Here is a 19,090-nt window from a genome sequence, read left to right on the forward strand (position 1 = left end):
TCTATGCAAAAACTGCAACAAAAAAAAGGGTACTGAAATATATGGCAATATTTCGGCTTCATTTGAAATATACTGTAAGGCATGCAATAAAGAAGTGCCCTTATTTTTGTTGTAATGGAATCTTGGTTTATGCTAAATATATAAATAAAAGATAATTTTACAAATACAATAGTGACACTGTTGTTAGTGATTTTATGGTCATTATATACTGAGTGACAAAGTGTTAGTGGCAGACAAATATTGTCGGTGTTCAGGTACAAGAGTTGATTCTGAGTTGTGTTTGAAGTGTTTTGGTTACATTAGTCCATTTTGGATGTGAGTTTAACTGTTTTACTGAGCTGCAAGTAATTAAAGAGAGTTGTGTGAAGAGTTTTGGAAAAGTGAACTTGTATAGAGAAATGTGAGTTAGCAATTGTAAAACTGTAATCAGCCATCCATCCATGAGGTGAACATCAGAGGTCAGCAACAGATGGGTGACAAATTAAAGGAAAAGCCATTATAAAGTGTCATAGTGCACTATTTTATTTCTGTAATTAAAATCTCCCCCACTCTGCTGTGTTTTGTAAATCATGACCTCTTGTTTAATCCAGTGTTGTTTTGCCCAGTGATTGTCCTGATCTGGGTTTCTCTCTATGGTCCCTATTTATCAATCTATAGCGCATGGTCTAAAGTGCATGGCGCAAGTGCATTCAGTGCGTGTCCAACTCCACTTTTGCTAGTTAAACAGCACATAATCTGGGTGCAAAGTAAGGCGCAAGGTGCAAAGGGGCTGTATTTAGTCACATTATTAATCATAGGTGTGTTTTGGGCGTAACATGAATTGAACCAATCAGAGTGATATAACTGCGTGTATGGCTGAACTTACTGTAGATTGTGACATGCCTCCAATAGAACTCAGGGGGTGCTGGAATGACCCAATTGCAAGGAAATGCTGCGCAGCAGTGACTTTGACAGCAACAGTGAGTGCATAGGGACAGCTGGCATTAGTCTCCAAATCATCTGACAGGAGATTACACATGTCTGTTACAGCCTTGCGGGATAAGCAAAGTTTACAGCGACACTTGTCATCGCTGAGGGACAGGTATGTGGTCCTTGGTAGGTGGACCCACTTCCTCCGCCATCTCCCAATTCTCTATTCCATCAACAACTCCATTTGACTGCATATGAGCAAATGCACAATATTTAACTGAGAATGAGCATATGTGTGTAGCAAGCAGCGATGGACAGATGGGCGCAAGTACATTTGCTACTTACACAACATGGGCGCTGGGCAGGAAAATGACAACAGCGTTGGTTGGAAACAAGCAATGAAACTTGCGCTGCGTAGTGCGCTGCGTAGTGCGCTGCAGCGATAACATCTAATGTCTTGGGTGGCCTCTGCAATCAAGGACAATGACCCTTCACTTCATGTACACTCTCTCTCTCTCACCCACACCCTCTCTTACATACAAACATGCTTACTTGCATACCTAAAGTTGTAATGTGTGACATTAGTTTTTTTCCCCCTACATTTTGGCTGCATCTGTGATTTCATAGTCTTGCCTTATAGTGCAGTCAGTACTGTGACATCTTCTTCACTGGATTGTCTGTTGTTTTACTTTCAAATGATTATGTTTAGGGGCACCCCGGTAGCTCACCTGGTAGAGCGCACACCACATATCGGGGCTGGGTCCTTGCCGCAGCGGGTTTGAGTCTTGCCTTTTGATGCATGTCATCCACTCTCTCTTTACTGTCAGTCTGTCACTGTCAAATAAAGTGGAAATTCCCAAAAATTATCTAAAAAAAGTCATTTTCAACTTAAAAAAAGAAAAAAAATTATTACGTGTAGCTCCCTGCTATTGATACACCCCACTGTTGATTTTTTGGTGAGATTCAAGGGTGCTATTGGGTGCAATATAAAAATCTGAGAGTGTACCATTAAACTTTGGTAATGTTTAGAGCCTTTGTAATCACCTGACCTACTGGACTTCATTCTCCAGATCTCCGCATTTGTTTTGGTGATTAAAATGTTAACATATCTGGGACAACTGTAAAAATAAGACCTAGGTTTTAAAATAACAAAGTATAATATATACTGTATTATATAAGTATATATACAGATTCTAGTTGCTATATTAGCCAGTGGTAACCAATTATGTTAACAGCACAAAAGCGGCTTGCTGACTAGACACTAATGATACAAAAGATTGGATGCAGTGATGAACTGGTCAGATCCCAGTGAGAGACAGCATATACTTTATGTTAACCATGTCTAATGCTCTAATTCTTGACAATATTTAATTTATGACAATTTTTACCTTTTTTTTAGATACAATTAGTGAGAACTATATTATTGAGGTGTCAAGCATATCTAGGCTCTGTCCAGCCTGTTACATCAGGACCTGCATTGATGTAGATAACGGCACTGGCAGCATATCTTAATGCCACACATTGATCTTTTCTTGCACAGATTTTGCATTTGTTTACTCATTCTTTCCATGTCTCTTCTCTTTTAACTTTTGTCCACTCTTTCTCCCTTTTACTCTGCTTTCCTGTACTTTAACTGATCTAGTACACAAGCAAAAATCCAGATTATATTTTGTGGAATTGCTTGACTGTATGCCTGTACAGCTGCATCAGAGAATCTTTCCTTTTAAAGTTTGGTAGTGAGTTTTTCTCAGGGAGGAAAGAGACAAACAGATATCCAGACACACCGGCAGAGAGCTACAGAGAAAATAAATACAGGCTGAGAGAGTGGAGGAGGACAAAGACCCAACCAGAGCTGGTGTTGTTCAGCCATCTGGTCTGTGTGTGTGTGCGCGCGCCTGCTTCTATTGTACAGCGGAGAGAGTGACTTAGATTACCAAGACTGATATCAAAGTCACACTCTAGGACATGCTCCAAGTGCCAGTTTTGCACACACTCCCTCCCTGTCTCTCTGCAGCCTTTCGATTTTCACTGGGAAGCGTACAAAGCATTCAGCTGAAAGGCGACCGTCGCATTGTGTGTGTGTGTGTGTCTCTGTATGTGTGTTTGTGTGTGTGTGCCGAGGTCTCTCCTCTAATTGAAGTGTACAGTGACTTGGCAGGCTGCCTGATGTCACAGAGTCATATGGAGGGACAATAGAAGAAGAGAAAGCGAGAGAGAGAGGAGTGGATGAGTTGTAGAAACCAATGATGGGAGATGCATGAAGAGAAGAAGAAGAGAGAATAAAGGATGGAGGTGGAGGGAGGTAGAGGAGAATGAGCTTATGATGGAGAGAATTAGACAGTAACAAGAGAACTAATGCAGTTAGTGTTTCCCCAGTGGATCATAATGCAACAATATTACATTTCATATATTCTATTTCATTTGTTTGGAGTCATATTTCTAAATGGCACAGATATACGGTATATTTGATGAGGACATTCATTTGAGCCTTTTTATTAAAGCAAATTAAATAAGCAAGCATCATTTACTCTGCAGGTTTTCTGACAAGTCTGACAATATCTGTGCCCCCCCCCCAGACAAAATTGAGACAACTGTGTTCCATTAAAAGTATGCTGAATTAGCTATTATCTAATGCAATGTACCCATGGATGTACAGAGAACTATCACTGGTTTAAACGACCCCCCCTCATCCTCCGTGCATCACACTTTGAAAACCTCCTGATCTACTGTAACTGCTTCACATTCAAATATATAAACATTTACATTGCGAGCTGCTATGTTGATATTGTAGGTTTCTATTACTTAACAGCTATTTGTGTGTGTTTTTTTTTTGTTGTTGTACGTATTTACTGTGTTGGTAAGATATCTATATGATTTTGTGTCAGTTGCGCACCCTAGGTGTTAACTGTCACATTCATATATATATATATATATATATATATATATACATGCATGACACACCAATTAACACTCTGTCTCCAAAATAAGAAGTCTTAATCCACTCAGTCTTGTCGCTCTCTGAAATGTGTTTTTGTGTGTGTGCAAGATTTGGTCTCGTGCTCCAGATCACCTTCTGAACCAGGCACCAGTAATTCAGCCCTTTTAAAGCACCATGTGCTTAGCTAGACTACGGTGTGTGTGTGTGTGTGTGTGTGTGTGTGTGTGTGTGTGTGTGTTGACAGCCAGCAAGCAAACCACCAGATTTTACAATATGTTGCATAACAATTGTCATTTTTCTTTTTCTTGACATTTAGTTTTGTAAGCGCTATGCTGTTACTGTATTTTGCTTTTTAAGCAGGTTCAGTTATCTTACTTTTTATTTGTTTTGGCTGTTTTAAGGTGAGCTATAGGTTAGCTTTTAGGGTTGTATCCACATGGTTGAAATGCACTTATTGTCGTTTAGAAGTCATTTTGGATAAAAGCCTCAGATGAATAAATGTAATTTAATGTAATGTAATGGTCATTTATTTCCTGCCACCATACCCCATCTTTCTGTGCACACATATACACATACAGCCAAGGAGCAAAAATGTGTAGCCATGGTTGAAGCCACAGCACTGAACCAGAACCAATTGCGGATGAGAAAGAGCAGTGAGGTTAATCCATGAGATTACAGTAGATAACAAGGCACTGGGGATGGCTGAATGGGAGATTATAGCAGAGCGATGAGGGATAGAGTAATGGATGGATGGATGGTGGAGAGTGATAGAAGTTAAAAGGATAGATAAAGGGGTGGTTTTTTTGCACTTGTTTTGCTGATTTGAACTTGTCCTGGAAGCACTGGTTCAACTGTTTTCTCATCAAAAATATATTGAGCAGGGTAGCCTTGTTTGACCAGTGGTTACTCTTTGTGACTGAGGTCAATGGATAAAAATAAAATGCCTCAATAGCCATGTTGCTGTCAAGCAAAATATGAGCAAATGTTTGAAATGCTGCAAAACATAAAATACAAATGAAATAAGTAATATTACTGCTCTAGTTTTAACACAGTATCAGGTAGTGAAATAGGACAGTCAGACCAGATACTGTGCAAACAGTAGCAAAAGTGCATATAGATATAGAAAAATAGACTAATGTACAGAATAACCAAAAGATCAATGGAGATAGTGAAGTAAGAAGGAATATAACTGTGATATATACAAAATAAACAAAACAATATACAAAATGTAAAGCAGCTATGATGCATCAATATGTAACTACGATAACCAGTAAATAGAATGTCTATCTGGTCCATGGCCTATTGGGTTATGTATGTGCAGTTAAATATGGTCAGAGTTAAATACAATCAGTATCATCATTCATTGAAAATTTGAAATTTGAGGTTTTCCTTCAGTGTTAATAATATGATACATCATAATTCATCTGAAAGTACCAAGATGGAAATCAACAAGTCTTCCAAAATAAATTAAAATTTGGTTAAGTTTAGGGGAATATTATATTCTTAAAAATATTTCTGGGTAAGGGTTTAAAGAAGAACTTGGCTAGGTGTGGTCATGGTTAAATGAAAACAATGTTGGTAAAGGTAAGTAGTTTTTCTCATGCGGTCAGTCTCATTGAAACTGTGAGTGTGTGTGTGTTGATAATCTGCCCTAGTGTCGAGACATTTAATCCATGAGTCACACTAGTGGTAAGCGACCCTTGAGGCTACCGACCAGGTCAGTGGACCACACAGCCGCCTGCATCTCAGCACCATAACATATGACTTCCTCATACTGATAGAAAAGAGAGATCTCCAAGGGACATTGGTTAGTGTAGTGGAAGTGTATAATATGGTAATAACACAACAAGCAGCTTGAGTTATTTTTAAGACGAAGTCACCAGATCTTGCCATATGATAGCCACACTAGCTTATGTTTTCCATACAATCATGTCATTGTGCACTTGAGTAGCCTATTTAGTTCCTCGTTTGACCAAAGAGGGTAGTGTCTATCTGGTGACTGCACTTGGGGAACAATATTAGAACAATTTAGGGTCCATTAAACAATGCTAAAATTACACTATTCCACATTTTCCTCAGGGGCCGACTGGTGCTCATGTAGGGACCCCATTGGTATCCCCAGGGCCCACTTGGAAAACCATGACAGGAGAGAGTATAAGTGTAATCAGATCAGCACAGTATTCACAGGCTCAGTGTAAAAGAAAGGCCATTTGGTTTATCAACACACAAGACACATCTCCAGAGCAGCACAAAAAATCCTTATTTTTAATGTCAGCAGTATGTTAACATTAAATTTGCTAGACTAATAAGCTTTTTGGACAGTCAAATTGTTTCTTAGCTGTGGCTGTTATCTAAGGCTAGCTCTTTCTTTCCTTTTCTTCCTTTCCGTTTTTCTTTCTCTTATCAACTGTTATACAGTGATATTTGTTCTTGATCGTTTGAACTTGAACTTATTTTCTTCATAATATGTGTGTCAAATTGTGTGATAACATGAAAAATTATGTTAATTTATGTTCTAAAGAAGAGTCACTAACATGCATTCACATACAGTATCTGGTTGGTGCTGTTTTAGATATGCATGGTTTACTTTGCAGTTGCATGAAGATGGAAGATCTTATAAACAGTGCTCCTCAGTTTGGAAAACAGAGCAAATAAGGAACAGAAGAGTGAGGAGGTTGAGTCAGCTGAACAGACTGATAAGACTGGGCGAAAGGGGTAGAGGAGGGAGTGGAGACAGGCGAGAGAAAAGCGAGAGATTAGAGATGAGAGGGCTCTCCACATTCTCCTGTATCATTCCAAACAGCCTGCACACCAGCCAAGAGTCTTGCTGTCTCTCTCTCTCTCTCTCTCTCTCTCTCTCTCTATCTCTTTGTTTGTCTGTCTCCCTCTCTCTGCCAGGCAGATGACAGAATGTGGAGAGAGGGATTAAAGAGGAGAGATGCAGGGAGACGGAGGGATAACAGATTCTTGGACAGCATGGGTGTGTTAACTTTTGGAGATGGTTTCTGCGCTTGTGTGTGTGTTTGTATGTATTGGTGTGCATACTATGTGAGCTTTTAGGTACACTTCATGACCAGAAATACGTGGACACCCAAGCATGGGCATTATTCTGATGCTATAGCAGTCATCACTCATCCGGGAATATTTTGGAACGTGGCCTCAAGGATTTGTTCTTATTCAGCCACAATAACATTAGTGAGGTAAGGCACTGATGTTGGGTGATGAGGTGTGGCTCATGGTCAGCGTCCCAGTTCATTCCCAAGGTGTTGGATGGGGTTGAAGTCTGGGCTCTGTGCAGGCCAGTCACGTTTTCCACACCAAAAGCAGAAAACAGTATCTTTATGGGCCTCATTTTGTGCAGGGGTGTCCACATACTTTTGGCCATATAATGTATGCATGTGTGTGCGAGTTTAGTGTTTTAGTCAACTATCTTTGGGCTTAACTCTGGCGGCTTTTCCGGTATCTTGAAGGTGGCTCACCTTTAACTGGAGTGGATCACCATGGTGACCTGTGCTGCACAGCTAACCTGCTCCGGAGCAGGTTAACTTCCGAGGATCAGATCAAAACGTGTCAACAACCAGACTACTGATCAGTCAGATCATTGTAAAAATTTAGTCATCGTTCCTTTAGGATCCTTAAAGGGCTCTGAATACAAGACTGAGTTGCTGAGCTGCTCACAGGAAGACACAAGAAGTCATGAAGTCCTTTTCATGACTTCTCACAATGAGGTGAAGACACTCTGAACTGCTTGAACTGGACGACCCGTCCTGACGGGCACAAGCACAGATACTGTGCAGACTCACGGTGCAGAAATGTGTCTGAGACAGGCAATTTGTGGCAAAAGTCTTGTAATCTGCACTAGCCCTTACTTTACTTTGTGTATCACTTATTCATAATAGTTTAGTGTGACAAAAATGAGACATAAAGGCAATGGAAAATAAATTTATAAAATAATATCTAAATATCTAATATCTAAATATTACATTTATAAATAATCAGTTTACTTTCCACAATCATTCTAGACTACTGAACCTATTGAAAATGCCAATTATCTTTATAAAGGCCTATATAGTGATTACCACACTTAATTCTAGCCTTTGTCTGACTTAATAAAAAACTTTTATATACTGTATTTCACCTTGCTGAAAATCACATTTTCCTGCCGCAATAACCAAATTTTTAACATTTCATTTCATGTCATATTAAGCACTTTACTCATGGTTTTGGTGATGTTGCATGTGATTGGCTTGCAATAAGGAGCTTCGCCTCTTTCATCATAAACTGTCATAGCTGGGCTGGAATCCAGAGAGGAAAACCCAGACTGGAAAACTGAGTCAGTTGATAACCAGCTTCATGCTACCAGTTATCCAAGGTCACCAATGTTAGGCTCAGTGAAGCCAGGTAACTGAAAGAGAGCCAGACTTGCCCAGCCACTGCTGTGCCATATGTGCTTGGGTTTGCATAAACTGTATATGTGTTACACTGCAGTCTCATTATGATTCAAAATGAAAGATAACACATTTTATATTGAACCCCCCCTCCCCAAACCACACACACACACACTTAAGTGTTTTATGATCTTAGACAGCAAAACACAATAACAGAGGAAAGGTTGCTTCGACTACTTGGCATCAAGCGGGATTGGAGCCCATGGGGGACAGCAGTGTGTTTATATATCTATTGTTTTTTCTGCCTTTTATTGTTTATTTGGATTGGACCAGCAATCTCTGTTGTTGCTCCCAGGTCGGCCATTGTGATGACTTCTGCGTTGTTTACTTCTGCAAAGAAAAAAAAAAGAAGCACTGTGAAACATTTTTAAATCGTCTGTCAGCCTCAGGGCAAAAGCCTGTAGACTGGGTTCAAAAGGCAAAAAGCTTCACTTTTGGAGCTTGTGGGGAGCGGAACAGCGAGGTCAAAGGTCTGCAGAGAGGAAGTTTAATAAAGAAAGAAAAGAAGGGCAAAATGGGGTAGGGAGGGAGTTTGATTGATTGTTTCCTGTCTGTGTTCCAGTCTGCTCTCTCCATTCTCTCATCCCTTTCTACTGTATGGCTACTGTGTCCACTTAAAAAAAAAAGACTTGACAGACAACAGTTGTAACAGTAAGACCACACTAAGCTGATGAATGATGTGGCTTTATATGATTTACTACACTGCAGTATATAATCACCAATATCTATAATAACCAGAAAGAGTTGTAAAATCCATAAAATGTAGCATTAAAATAATTTAAAACACAGAAAGAGCAAATCAGTTACTATTTTTTGTAGAGTGTGTGTGTGTGTGTGTGTTTTGGGTCCACCTATGTCTCCCTCTGCTTTTATTATTATTTATTTATTTATTTCTCCTCCAGGGTAAAGTGGCTATTCAACACATTCCTTTGTTTAACCTTCTAATTGGAAGACATCTACAAGGGGCGCACAGTCTTTTATGGCATCACAAGTCTGATCTCTCACACAGACACACACACACCCACGCATGCGCACACACACACACTATAGTCTCCCACAGCAGCTGTGAGAAAGGAACAAAAAGACACAAGACAAAAAGATCAAATTATCAGCCACATTTAATTACGCACAACTAGACAGACACAATAACAGTGCTAAATCCAGATTTGTCTGTGCTCGAAAGAGAGAGTACGAGCATTTCATCAGACTGAAGCTCTCTCTCTCCTCTCCCTCATTCCTTTGCTGCAGAGTGTTTTTTTTTATAGGCATTGCTGCAGAGTGAAGTGATGACAGCTTATCGGATTAGGGATCGCTGGATAATAAATACTCTTGTTTGATTTCTCCACCCATACTCTTTAAACATGATTACTGCTTACTGTTACCAGCAACATCACATTATAGCACACTTCACAGTGGCACAGACATTTGCATAATGTTTATAGAGATGGTAAGAAGTGATGGCTGCAGAGGGGAAGGATGCTGAGGAATGCATTGAGCCGTCACTCCCCCTTCATCTTTCTTTCTCTTTATCATGTTGCTGTTCTCTTTTGACCTTGTTACCACTTTGTATGACAACAAATGAAGCTGCTGTCTCTGCCTCTGTGCAGGGTTTTGTAGTGCATGCTGGCTGTGCTACTTGTGCATGTGTACTCCCACCTCCAGGTAGCCGGATACATGATTTGGTTTTGATAAAATTGGATCCCAAATATTGTGCCACAATATATTGTTATACCACAATTTGTAATTGACTGTCTGTAATGTATGTTTATATGTGTGTGCATGTGAACTGTGCTGGTTTTGCTGTCCACCAAGCCAGTGTGAGGCCAGTTTGTGGAACAGAGGCCAAGCAGCTAACAGAGCTATCAGTGTATCTGCTCGACGACAGTGACACTGACCAGACGCCCTAAGTGAGTGTGTGCTACATGCATGTGTATCTCAGCAAATGTGTATTATCAGTGTGTGAATGTATATATCTGTATACTACATGTACTGTATGTGTCTGTGTGTGTGTGTTTGTGTGTATGTGTGTTGTAGCCACTTTCTGAACTTGTGACCTTGCGGTGAACTTCACTCCATTCTCATTCAGAGAGCATCACACTGAGCCTACTAGCAGCATTAACTAATTAGAGCTGGGATGCTTCTTGGCTTTCTTGCCCCACAGCTCTTGTGCACATGCATGGGCACGCACGTGATGCCACCAGCACGACTCTAAGGCAACACTGTCTAGACAGACATCGCCATGAAAGCTCTTTCTCTAGAGAAACAAAAACTCATCTGTTGAAGTCTGCAGTGTCGACTCAGTTGGTAGTACTGTCAAAAAGGAAGCCAACTGTTTGCTGGCTTAAGAGTTTAGCTGTTTTTCAGCTATCCTAGTTTGTTGAAAGACTTTTAAGACATTTTAAGTGCTCATCCATTTTGTTTACTTGAGCTAATGATGTAACTGAAAGTTAATTTAGTTTAATTTCAAAACCCATTTGGAAGAATATACTGAACATGATGTCACATGCAGTACAGTTTAGGCTTAAAAAATTCAGGTGGAACTTTAGATTGACAGATGCAGATAATAGTAAGAGAGCAATGTCAATGATTTTACCTCTTTAATACTATATTGCTTTGCCAACATAGGGTTCTTTCCTGTCATGCCAGTAAAGCAGTTTTGATGTCATTTGAAGAGAACTGAAAGAAGGGAAAGAGAAGCGCACTAATGCTTCAGATAGAGAGAGGGATATAGAAAACAGGGAGAGAACAGATGCAAGCACATAGAGAGAAAGTCCAAGAGAGAGAGCTGTTGTCAACATCCTCTCCAGGGAGACTCCATTGTAATTCAATTGTTGTACTGTGTTTTGTTTTGATGTCCAATGTTTTGGGCTTTTTGCCGGTGCCATATGCCATAAAATGTCTGTGTGTGTGTGTATTTGTAAGGGCCCCATCACATCAAGCTGGCCATCAGCTGCTGTCAGGCCGTCACTGTGGCTTCAGCTGTAGTTTTTGAGGTGTGTTGGCCGTTCAGCTGATGAGAATGTTAAATTGGTGATGGAGGCAGTCAGTGAAAGAGAGCACTGTGATAGGCTATTTAGTCCAACAAATCAGTGATTTCACCCATTTAGTTTTCTCCTGTGTCTTTTCTTTTTTTTATTCCACAAGATAAATACCACGGGCATATAAGGAGACAGATTAACAAACTAGTTTGTTTTAGTTGTCTTTCAAGGATGCAAGAGTTTTTTATTGTACAAATGCAGACTGCTGACTACTTTCAATATATTGCCTAAATATAATTGTATTACTGTAGAATTAAGGTTTCCCTTAATTGAAACTAAGGGTGTTTTCAGACCTAACCTGTTTGGTTTGGTTCAGTATAACTCTAATGCGTTTACCCATTTGTTTTGGTTCATTTGGGCTTTTATGAAAGCTTGTCAATCCAACTCTGGTGTGTACTAAACAAGTCTGCTTCCAGCGAACTCTTTTGCTGTGCATTCATGGTGTGAAAGCAAAGAAGACCAACCGGAGGATTTTGTGACAATAGATATGAGGTATAATCATGTTTTCCAAAGCTTAACTACTATTCGATTCATCTGCATCAATGTGAACTGTCAAATAAAATGATCTTCTGAGAGATGTATATATTTATGCAAAATCAGTATGAACACAAAATGTGTAAAAAAAGGCCAGGCTTTTGGCCATAGAGTGTGTTTCCTCTCATGCAGGTGCAGAATATATATCCATATGTTTGTGGTCAAGTGTTGCGTTGTGTTCAAGTGCAACTTTTTAACAGAAGATGTGAAGCATTGCAAAATGTTTGATCAGTCAGCCTTTGTCAGCTCTAGTTCTTTGAGGTCGGCTTGGTGTGTCAGGGCTCCATCAGAGAGAGAAGTCTTAAACATAAACTGGAGGCAGTCATCACAGCTGGAGACACCCTCAGCCTGAACAAGTAGTTTCTCCATCTCTTATGGAAAAATATGTTCACTTCTTTCACAACAAAGGACACAACGTTTCCACTGCTAGCAAATCGAAATGCAATTTTCTGTGAATTTGACAGTTAGCACAACAAAGCCCCGCACATGACAGCTATCTCCCTGGTGAAACTTGCTGTTGACTTATTGACTCTCCTGACGTGTCTTTCCTTTTTTCACTCTGTATGCTTTCTGCCTCCTGAAGTATATGCATTGATAAATGTTTTCTAAGTCTTTGCATTGGTTTACTTGATTAATTAAAATTTGATATGCTGGATGCACGCTGACAGCATTATAAGTATTGTAAAAGTCAACAGTACCAATAAATGTGAATTTACACCAAACAATGAACAATTAAGCATGCGTCTTGCTTGTGTTTGAAAATGACCCCACAGAGATGACCTTTCTCTAAAGTCCTGAATGAGTGTTATTTTGTTGGGCTTTCTGAGTATTTTCAGGGGGAAAAGGGTTGATATGAAGAGTTAATTTGCAAAAGCAGATAAACGCCATTCTTAAAATGAATAAACCAACACCAGTTTGATTGATAGATAGTTTGATTGCCTTGAATGCATATTAAAAAGCATGATATATGAAAATTAGAACATTTTGAGATATCCTATCAAAACTGCCCAACACCAGTTTAGTGCACAAAAAACACGATTTAGGATAATTAAAAAAATGGATGAACTCTTCATATATTCCTTTTGCAATGTTCCAATTTTTGCTGTTGTACTTGTGTGTTTTTGTTATCTTGTATTCAAAACTTGTATCTTACTCCACTGCAATCTAATTTGATTGAGATTTTATTTGGAGGCTATGCATAAATCTTTCTCAGAACATTTCCTATTAAATCTATTTAAGGAAGTTCAGATGAGTGAACAGTTAGGGAAAGAAGGCAATTTGGCCACAACATTGTTTACGTGTGTGCTTGTGTTTGGCGGACGTGAACTTATCAACCCTGTCACTAACATGATTACCCTCTAGCCATGTGGCCTAGGAGTTAACAAAAATCTACACACACACACACACACACACACACACACCAGGCCAGGCCACACTGCCTGTTACTCTGAGTGTCCTGGCTTGGAGACCCAACAGAAACAGACAGCACCAAAATATCACTGCAGGGTTCCCATGTCAACACTAGCAGATGCAACATTAATTCAATCAGCCATGGAAAGTCACCGAGCGGAATGGCTGCCTGCGAGAGGGCAAGCATCTGAGAGCTGCAGTGGCAGTGTATGGGAGACTTGAGGGACTACAGACTTTTTTAAGTGTTTTTTATATTCTGGGTCATTTTGATCACCCTAGTATGTAGGAAACCCATCCCAAATGTAATTTTCTTTTTTGTTTTATGATATTCCCACAGGGACTTGAATAGCATCTTCTTTAGTAAAGTATGGTAGTAATGGGACAGGAACCTTTCCTTAGTTTCCTTAGTAAAGTTTTAGTTTTAGTTCGAAATCAGTGTCCTGTTGTGTGGGACAGGGAATGTGGAGGAAAGACGTAGCATATGCCATGCCAGGTACAGAGCTAGCAAGCTACCTGGCAAGGTTTGCTGTAAGTCGACTTACAGAAATAACACGTACATATCAGATCTGTATATATATAATTGGATTGCCAGATATGGATCACCTTTTTGTTGTTGTGTAGTCTTTGAAAATAATAATCTTTGATAAGCTTTCATTCTCATTTTTTTCAATAGAATTACAACTAATATATAAGATCAAAGTAACAAAGTCCTTACAGCACAATCAGAAATAATATGATACATTCAACTATTAAAACATATTTTAAAGAATTTAAAATATTCAAACAGAACCTTTATTATATGAACAGTGTAGTTAGTAAGAGCAGTGATTGAGCTGTTAGCAGCTGTACACTCAAACTTCCATAACAGAAAATGCAAAGAAAAAGATTCACTGTTTGTCTCTCTGGGGTGAAGTGCTTATTACCAAAACACCAAAACATAGCAGCTCTGTCTTCTTTTCTGTTGTCACCTCCACCATCTATTCTTGCTCCCCTCCCCCCTCTGTTTCAGTAGAATCTAAAACTGATTTAATATTTGCAGAGGGAGTATTGGATGACCTGTGAAAGAGTAATACAGGTGGGTCTGTGTGTGTCCAACTAATCTGGGAAACTGAGACAGACACAGAAGCAGACAAAACACAGCGCACAATGACATTTGTGTTTATAACTAGTCACACGTAACGAAAGGATAAGTGAAATGTCCATGGATGTATTCATGCAAAGGGAAAAAAAATGTTTAACTGTTGTTTACCCTATGTGACATTTTCAGGGAAAACATGCCTGACGAAGAGTATCATTTGTAGATGTGTTCAAAGGATGCTGTAGTGCAGTAAATTTGAAGACTTCGGTTAGCCTGTAACTCTTCTTGAGCATACAGCATGCTGTGTTCTCTAATCCTTCTTCATCCTTTTGGTGTCATTTGCAGTGAGAAGTGCTGCACTGTGCAGTCTGGCTGACATTAAGCATATCCTGCCATTCAGCCCTCTTCTTTACCTTCTTGACTAGTAGCTTATGCTTACTGTGACACAATCTGTCTCCTGCATTCTTTTTTAAAGCTATTCATTGAGGAAATGTTTGCTGAGCACACATTTTCTACTGCAACATCTTTCTGATTTACTTTCATGTAGTTCTACACATTTGAACCTGCTCAGCAATGCCACAGTTACTAATGTGGACCACTGAGCAGCAGTTAAGAATTCAGTGCCTGGTTAATGGGCATGTCTTTAGTAGGTGTTAAAGGAGGCCTTAAAGAAAGTATTCTCATGGTTTTAAGTTCTTCCAAATAATTAAACAGTTTTATTGGAACTGCTTTTTACCAATGCATGTTGATAGCGTGTTCTTTGGATTATCCAGAGTAACTAAGCCATTGTTTCTCGAAGGACAAGTTTATTGTTGAATTTTGCTTGGAAGTAAATTTTTGACCTTAGAAATTGTATTTTTATTAGTTTTCCACACCGTACTCAAGTAGGTTCAAACGCTCAAAAGAAAATGAACCTATACAATTATTTTGAAATAAAATGGGGAATAAAGGACAGTAATGTAGATGAAATCAGTTGATGTGATGTCTTAAAGGTCCAATGTGTAGGATTTAGTGGCATCTAGCAGTGAAATTGCAGTTTGCAACCATTTACATACCACTTGCATCACCCTCCCCTTCCAGGCGTGTAGGAGAAACTACGGTGACCGCGAAAAACACGAATGGCCGTATCAAGAGCCAGTGTTTGGTTTGTCCGTTCTGGGTTACTGCTGAAACATGGCGGTGCAACATGGCGGCCTCCGTGGAAGGGGACCCGCTCCCTCTGTAGATAAAAACGGCTTATTCAAAGGTAACGAAAACACAATGATTCTTATTTTCAGGTGATTCTACACTAATTAAAACATACTTATAAATATTATAGTCCATTTCTGCCAATAGCTCATCTTAAATGTTACACACTGGACCTTTTAATGTGGTTATTTCAGAAATTTGAATTCCCCCCCCCCCCAAAAAAAACAAGGCTTTTTGGAAGTTCAGTATGAATTGAAGCGAGTCGTGTTTGAAGGGAATCGTGACTTCACCACCATCCCTCCCTGTCCTGGCTGTTTTTTGCCCAATCTGTGAGGGATTTGGATGTGGCCACGGGGTGCCAGAGAGTGGGGCAAATCAACATGTGCTGGGGCAACAGAAGGTGTGTTTGTGTCCCTCTCTTTTTGTGTGTGTGTATGTGCATGTGTACAGGCACTAATCTGCTATGAGGGGGGTCCACCAGGATTAGTATAATCAGGGGCTTTTGAGGACCCACCCTCCCCCAGCTCCCCACTGCGTTTCACGTCCTTATCCCATCATCCCTCTGCTGCTCTGCCCTCCGTCTACCTCCTCATCCCTCCTTCCTCTCAGCCTCCATCTCCCCCTTCATCTCTCTATCCTTCCCCTTATCCCTGTATCCTTTCCTTAGTCTCTTTAACCCCGGCTCAGTTCCTCATTCTCATCCCGCACTTCTATTCATCCCCCTGACCTCATCCTCTTACACTTATCCTTATCATTACCTTCTACATTGTAGGCATTTAGCTCAGCAGCTTGGAATTACAAGTTCCCACCCGAATGGAGTGTAGTTCTGAGATACTGAGCATCAAAGTTTAGACGTCCCAGCTGTGTCGAAAAACTCTGATATCCATGTGAACACCGACCAACCACATGAGAGCTGTGCCTGGAAAAGCAATTTAGAGTGAGGAAGGTACTGTATGCACTACAGATTCAAGGTGTGGAGGTTTAAAAGTGCTGATATCCTAACAACAGCTACAACCAACATAGACGCAGACAAACACATGCATATAAATTTCTGCTCGCTGAGGCTTCATGTTATTCTTTACAATTCACACCAGGGAAGATTAACCCTTTAAACCCTGAGCTGTTTTTGCTCACTTCCTTTATTTACATACTTATGTCATAGTCACTATACTGTATGTCTTATCTAGGCATGCCATATATTGTTATTTTCAGGACAAGCTAGGCTGTGCAGAAATGCTATCAGTTGGCATGTGATTGGCACTATATATGTTCTGTGACACTAAGGATGGTAATGTTGGTTTGTTGGTCCACCACTTTGGTCTAGACTGAAATATCCCAACAACTATTGAATGGATTGCCATGAAAATTTTTTACAGACATTCATGGTACCCAGAGGATGGAGCCCTTCTGGGTTTGGTGATCCCCTGACATTTCTTCTAGTGCCACCATGAGGTTGACATTTTTGTTTTTTAGTGAAATGTTTGGACAACTATTGGATGGATTGCCACAAAAGAGGAAATTTCATGCCACGTCTGGGTTAAATTGTAATAATTTTGGTGACATTCCCATCAGTCTCATCTGTACTTTGTGTTTAGGGCTAATTAGCAAATGTCAGCATGCTAACACACTAAACTAAAATGGTAAACAATATTCCTGCTAAACATCAGCATGTTGGCATTGTGATTGTGAGCATGCTAGTGTGCTCACAATGGCAAAGGCTGTAGATTATTAGTCTTGCAACTTTTTTGATTGTATGTCCAAGGTTTTTTTAACACATAGCTAATATATGCATATGAATGGATAGGGGAGAATATCAGTGTTCCAAGTGTATAAGAAGAACATTGTTAGTGGGACATTCTGTGCTGTAGTGTCTAAAAATGTATGGATTGTTAGGTTCACGATCTAAGGAACCCAAAAGTAGGACACAGTGAGAGGGAGAACTGGATCTTTAGTTCAGACAGTCTTTATTTAAAGTACTACAAGAGATCACTGGTAGATGAATACTCCTCCAGACCGGGCGAGGCAGGTGTAGTCTGCTGGAGCCGGTGGGAGAACTTTCCGTTGCGGCCTGTGAGAGGACCGGCAGGGCTCAGAGGTGGAGGCGGTGAAGAGAGTGTTTTTGTAGATGGCTCAGGTAGCGTGGCAGGCAGAGAAGGGAAGGCAGCGTGACTGGAGAGAGATGAGGTGGCTGGATCACCGGCTGGATCACCGGCAGGAAGTTAATCTGGAGCAGAGACAGACAAGGCCAAACAGGAGTACAACGAGCAACTGGAAAACTTAACTTGGTCAGGCTTTAGGCCATAGAAAGGATGCACTGAGACAATCTGGTCCTGGTTGGATGGTAGAGCCTGGTAGATATACTGGGAGGCTTGATTGGGTGATGAACATCAGGTATGCCGGTGATCAGCAGCAGGAGGGAAAACCAGAGCGCACCATCCAGGCCAGTACACACACACATACACACACCGAGAGACAAACAGAAGACTGATAAGGAACACAGGGAGGGGAGTGCTACAATAGAGCACAGAAGGATATGAGGAGAGATGTGGCTAACTATGACATGGATGGTATTTAATGAAAAAAAAAATATATTTAGCGTAATGTTACTTGACACAGTGAGTTGGATGTGTGCTACATTGGAGCCCCACGTTTTTTAGTTGGATAATATTATATTGATCTGAAGCTATATGGAGTGTTTTTTAAATGTATTTGAGGATGTTTATCTTCAGTGGACATCATAGGAACTGCTAACATTGGAAAAAGTGGCTGATTCCAGCAGTATGTGAATGACAACCGCACGTTCTGGTGCTCAGAGTAATAAAGGTTTTAGCTGACTATGAGATGCTAGCACAGAGATGTAAATATAGTTGATGAAGTGGAGATGGAGGTTTTCCTGTAAGGAAATGCAGTATAGGATTGAAGGTTTGGATCCCTTTTGTTTGAAATTCAGCATCATCCCCCATGTTCTCAGCCCTCTATCTGCATATATCTCATTAAATACCCCATTTATCCCTATCCATTTATCTCCCTCCCTCTGTCATCCACCCCCTTATTTCAGCACTGGATCCTCTATACAGTAACTCAACACTCCTCACAGCCAGCCTCATCTACTTATCTTCACCCTTTCTAAAGGTCATTACATGCACAGCCTGTTTTGCCAGATTAAAATAGAGGCCTATGGAAAGGAAGATGAGGTGTGTCATATCTGCCAGCCTCCCACCTTATCAAACACACACATATGCATGCAGACACACAGATGTAGACACAAATGCATGCTCTTGTAAGGAAACGCACATGCACATTTACTGTCTCAAATACACGTGTTGCACATGCACTCAAGTGCATAAGCATGTGTGTGAATGGTAACAGTCACACACATCCACACACACTCCCCCACACCCGCATGCATTCTGTCACACACTTCTAGTTGTGCAGGGTCATAAACCAGTACACACATTCTCTCCCACACGTGTGCAGTGAAAAACATACTTTTTCTCCTCGCCTGCACACATACAAACATAATCTGAAACGCAACAGCATATACATA

General features: G+C 40.3%; 1 protein-coding gene across 12 annotated transcripts in view; it reads left to right on the plus strand.

Annotated features, from left to right (window-relative positions):
• Positions 1-19,090, plus strand: part of LOC122882838 (plexin-A1-like) — a 325,344-nt gene that overhangs the window by 77,972 nt on the left and 228,282 nt on the right. The window contains exon 4 of one of the 12 annotated variants that reach the window (XM_044210661.1): positions 10,112-12,667. The exons of the other annotated variants lie outside the window; for them this stretch is intronic. Coding sequence (XP_044066596.1) covers positions 10,112-10,183 — 72 coding nt within the window. The 3' untranslated portion in view covers positions 10,184-12,667. Of the gene's footprint in view, positions 1-10,111; positions 12,668-19,090 lie in introns of those variants that run through there. 12 annotated transcript variants of the gene reach the window in all.

Source organism: Siniperca chuatsi, linkage group LG10, assembly GCF_020085105.1.
Source record: "Siniperca chuatsi isolate FFG_IHB_CAS linkage group LG10, ASM2008510v1, whole genome shotgun sequence".
Classification (NCBI taxonomy): Eukaryota; Metazoa; Chordata; class Actinopteri; order Centrarchiformes; family Sinipercidae; genus Siniperca; species Siniperca chuatsi.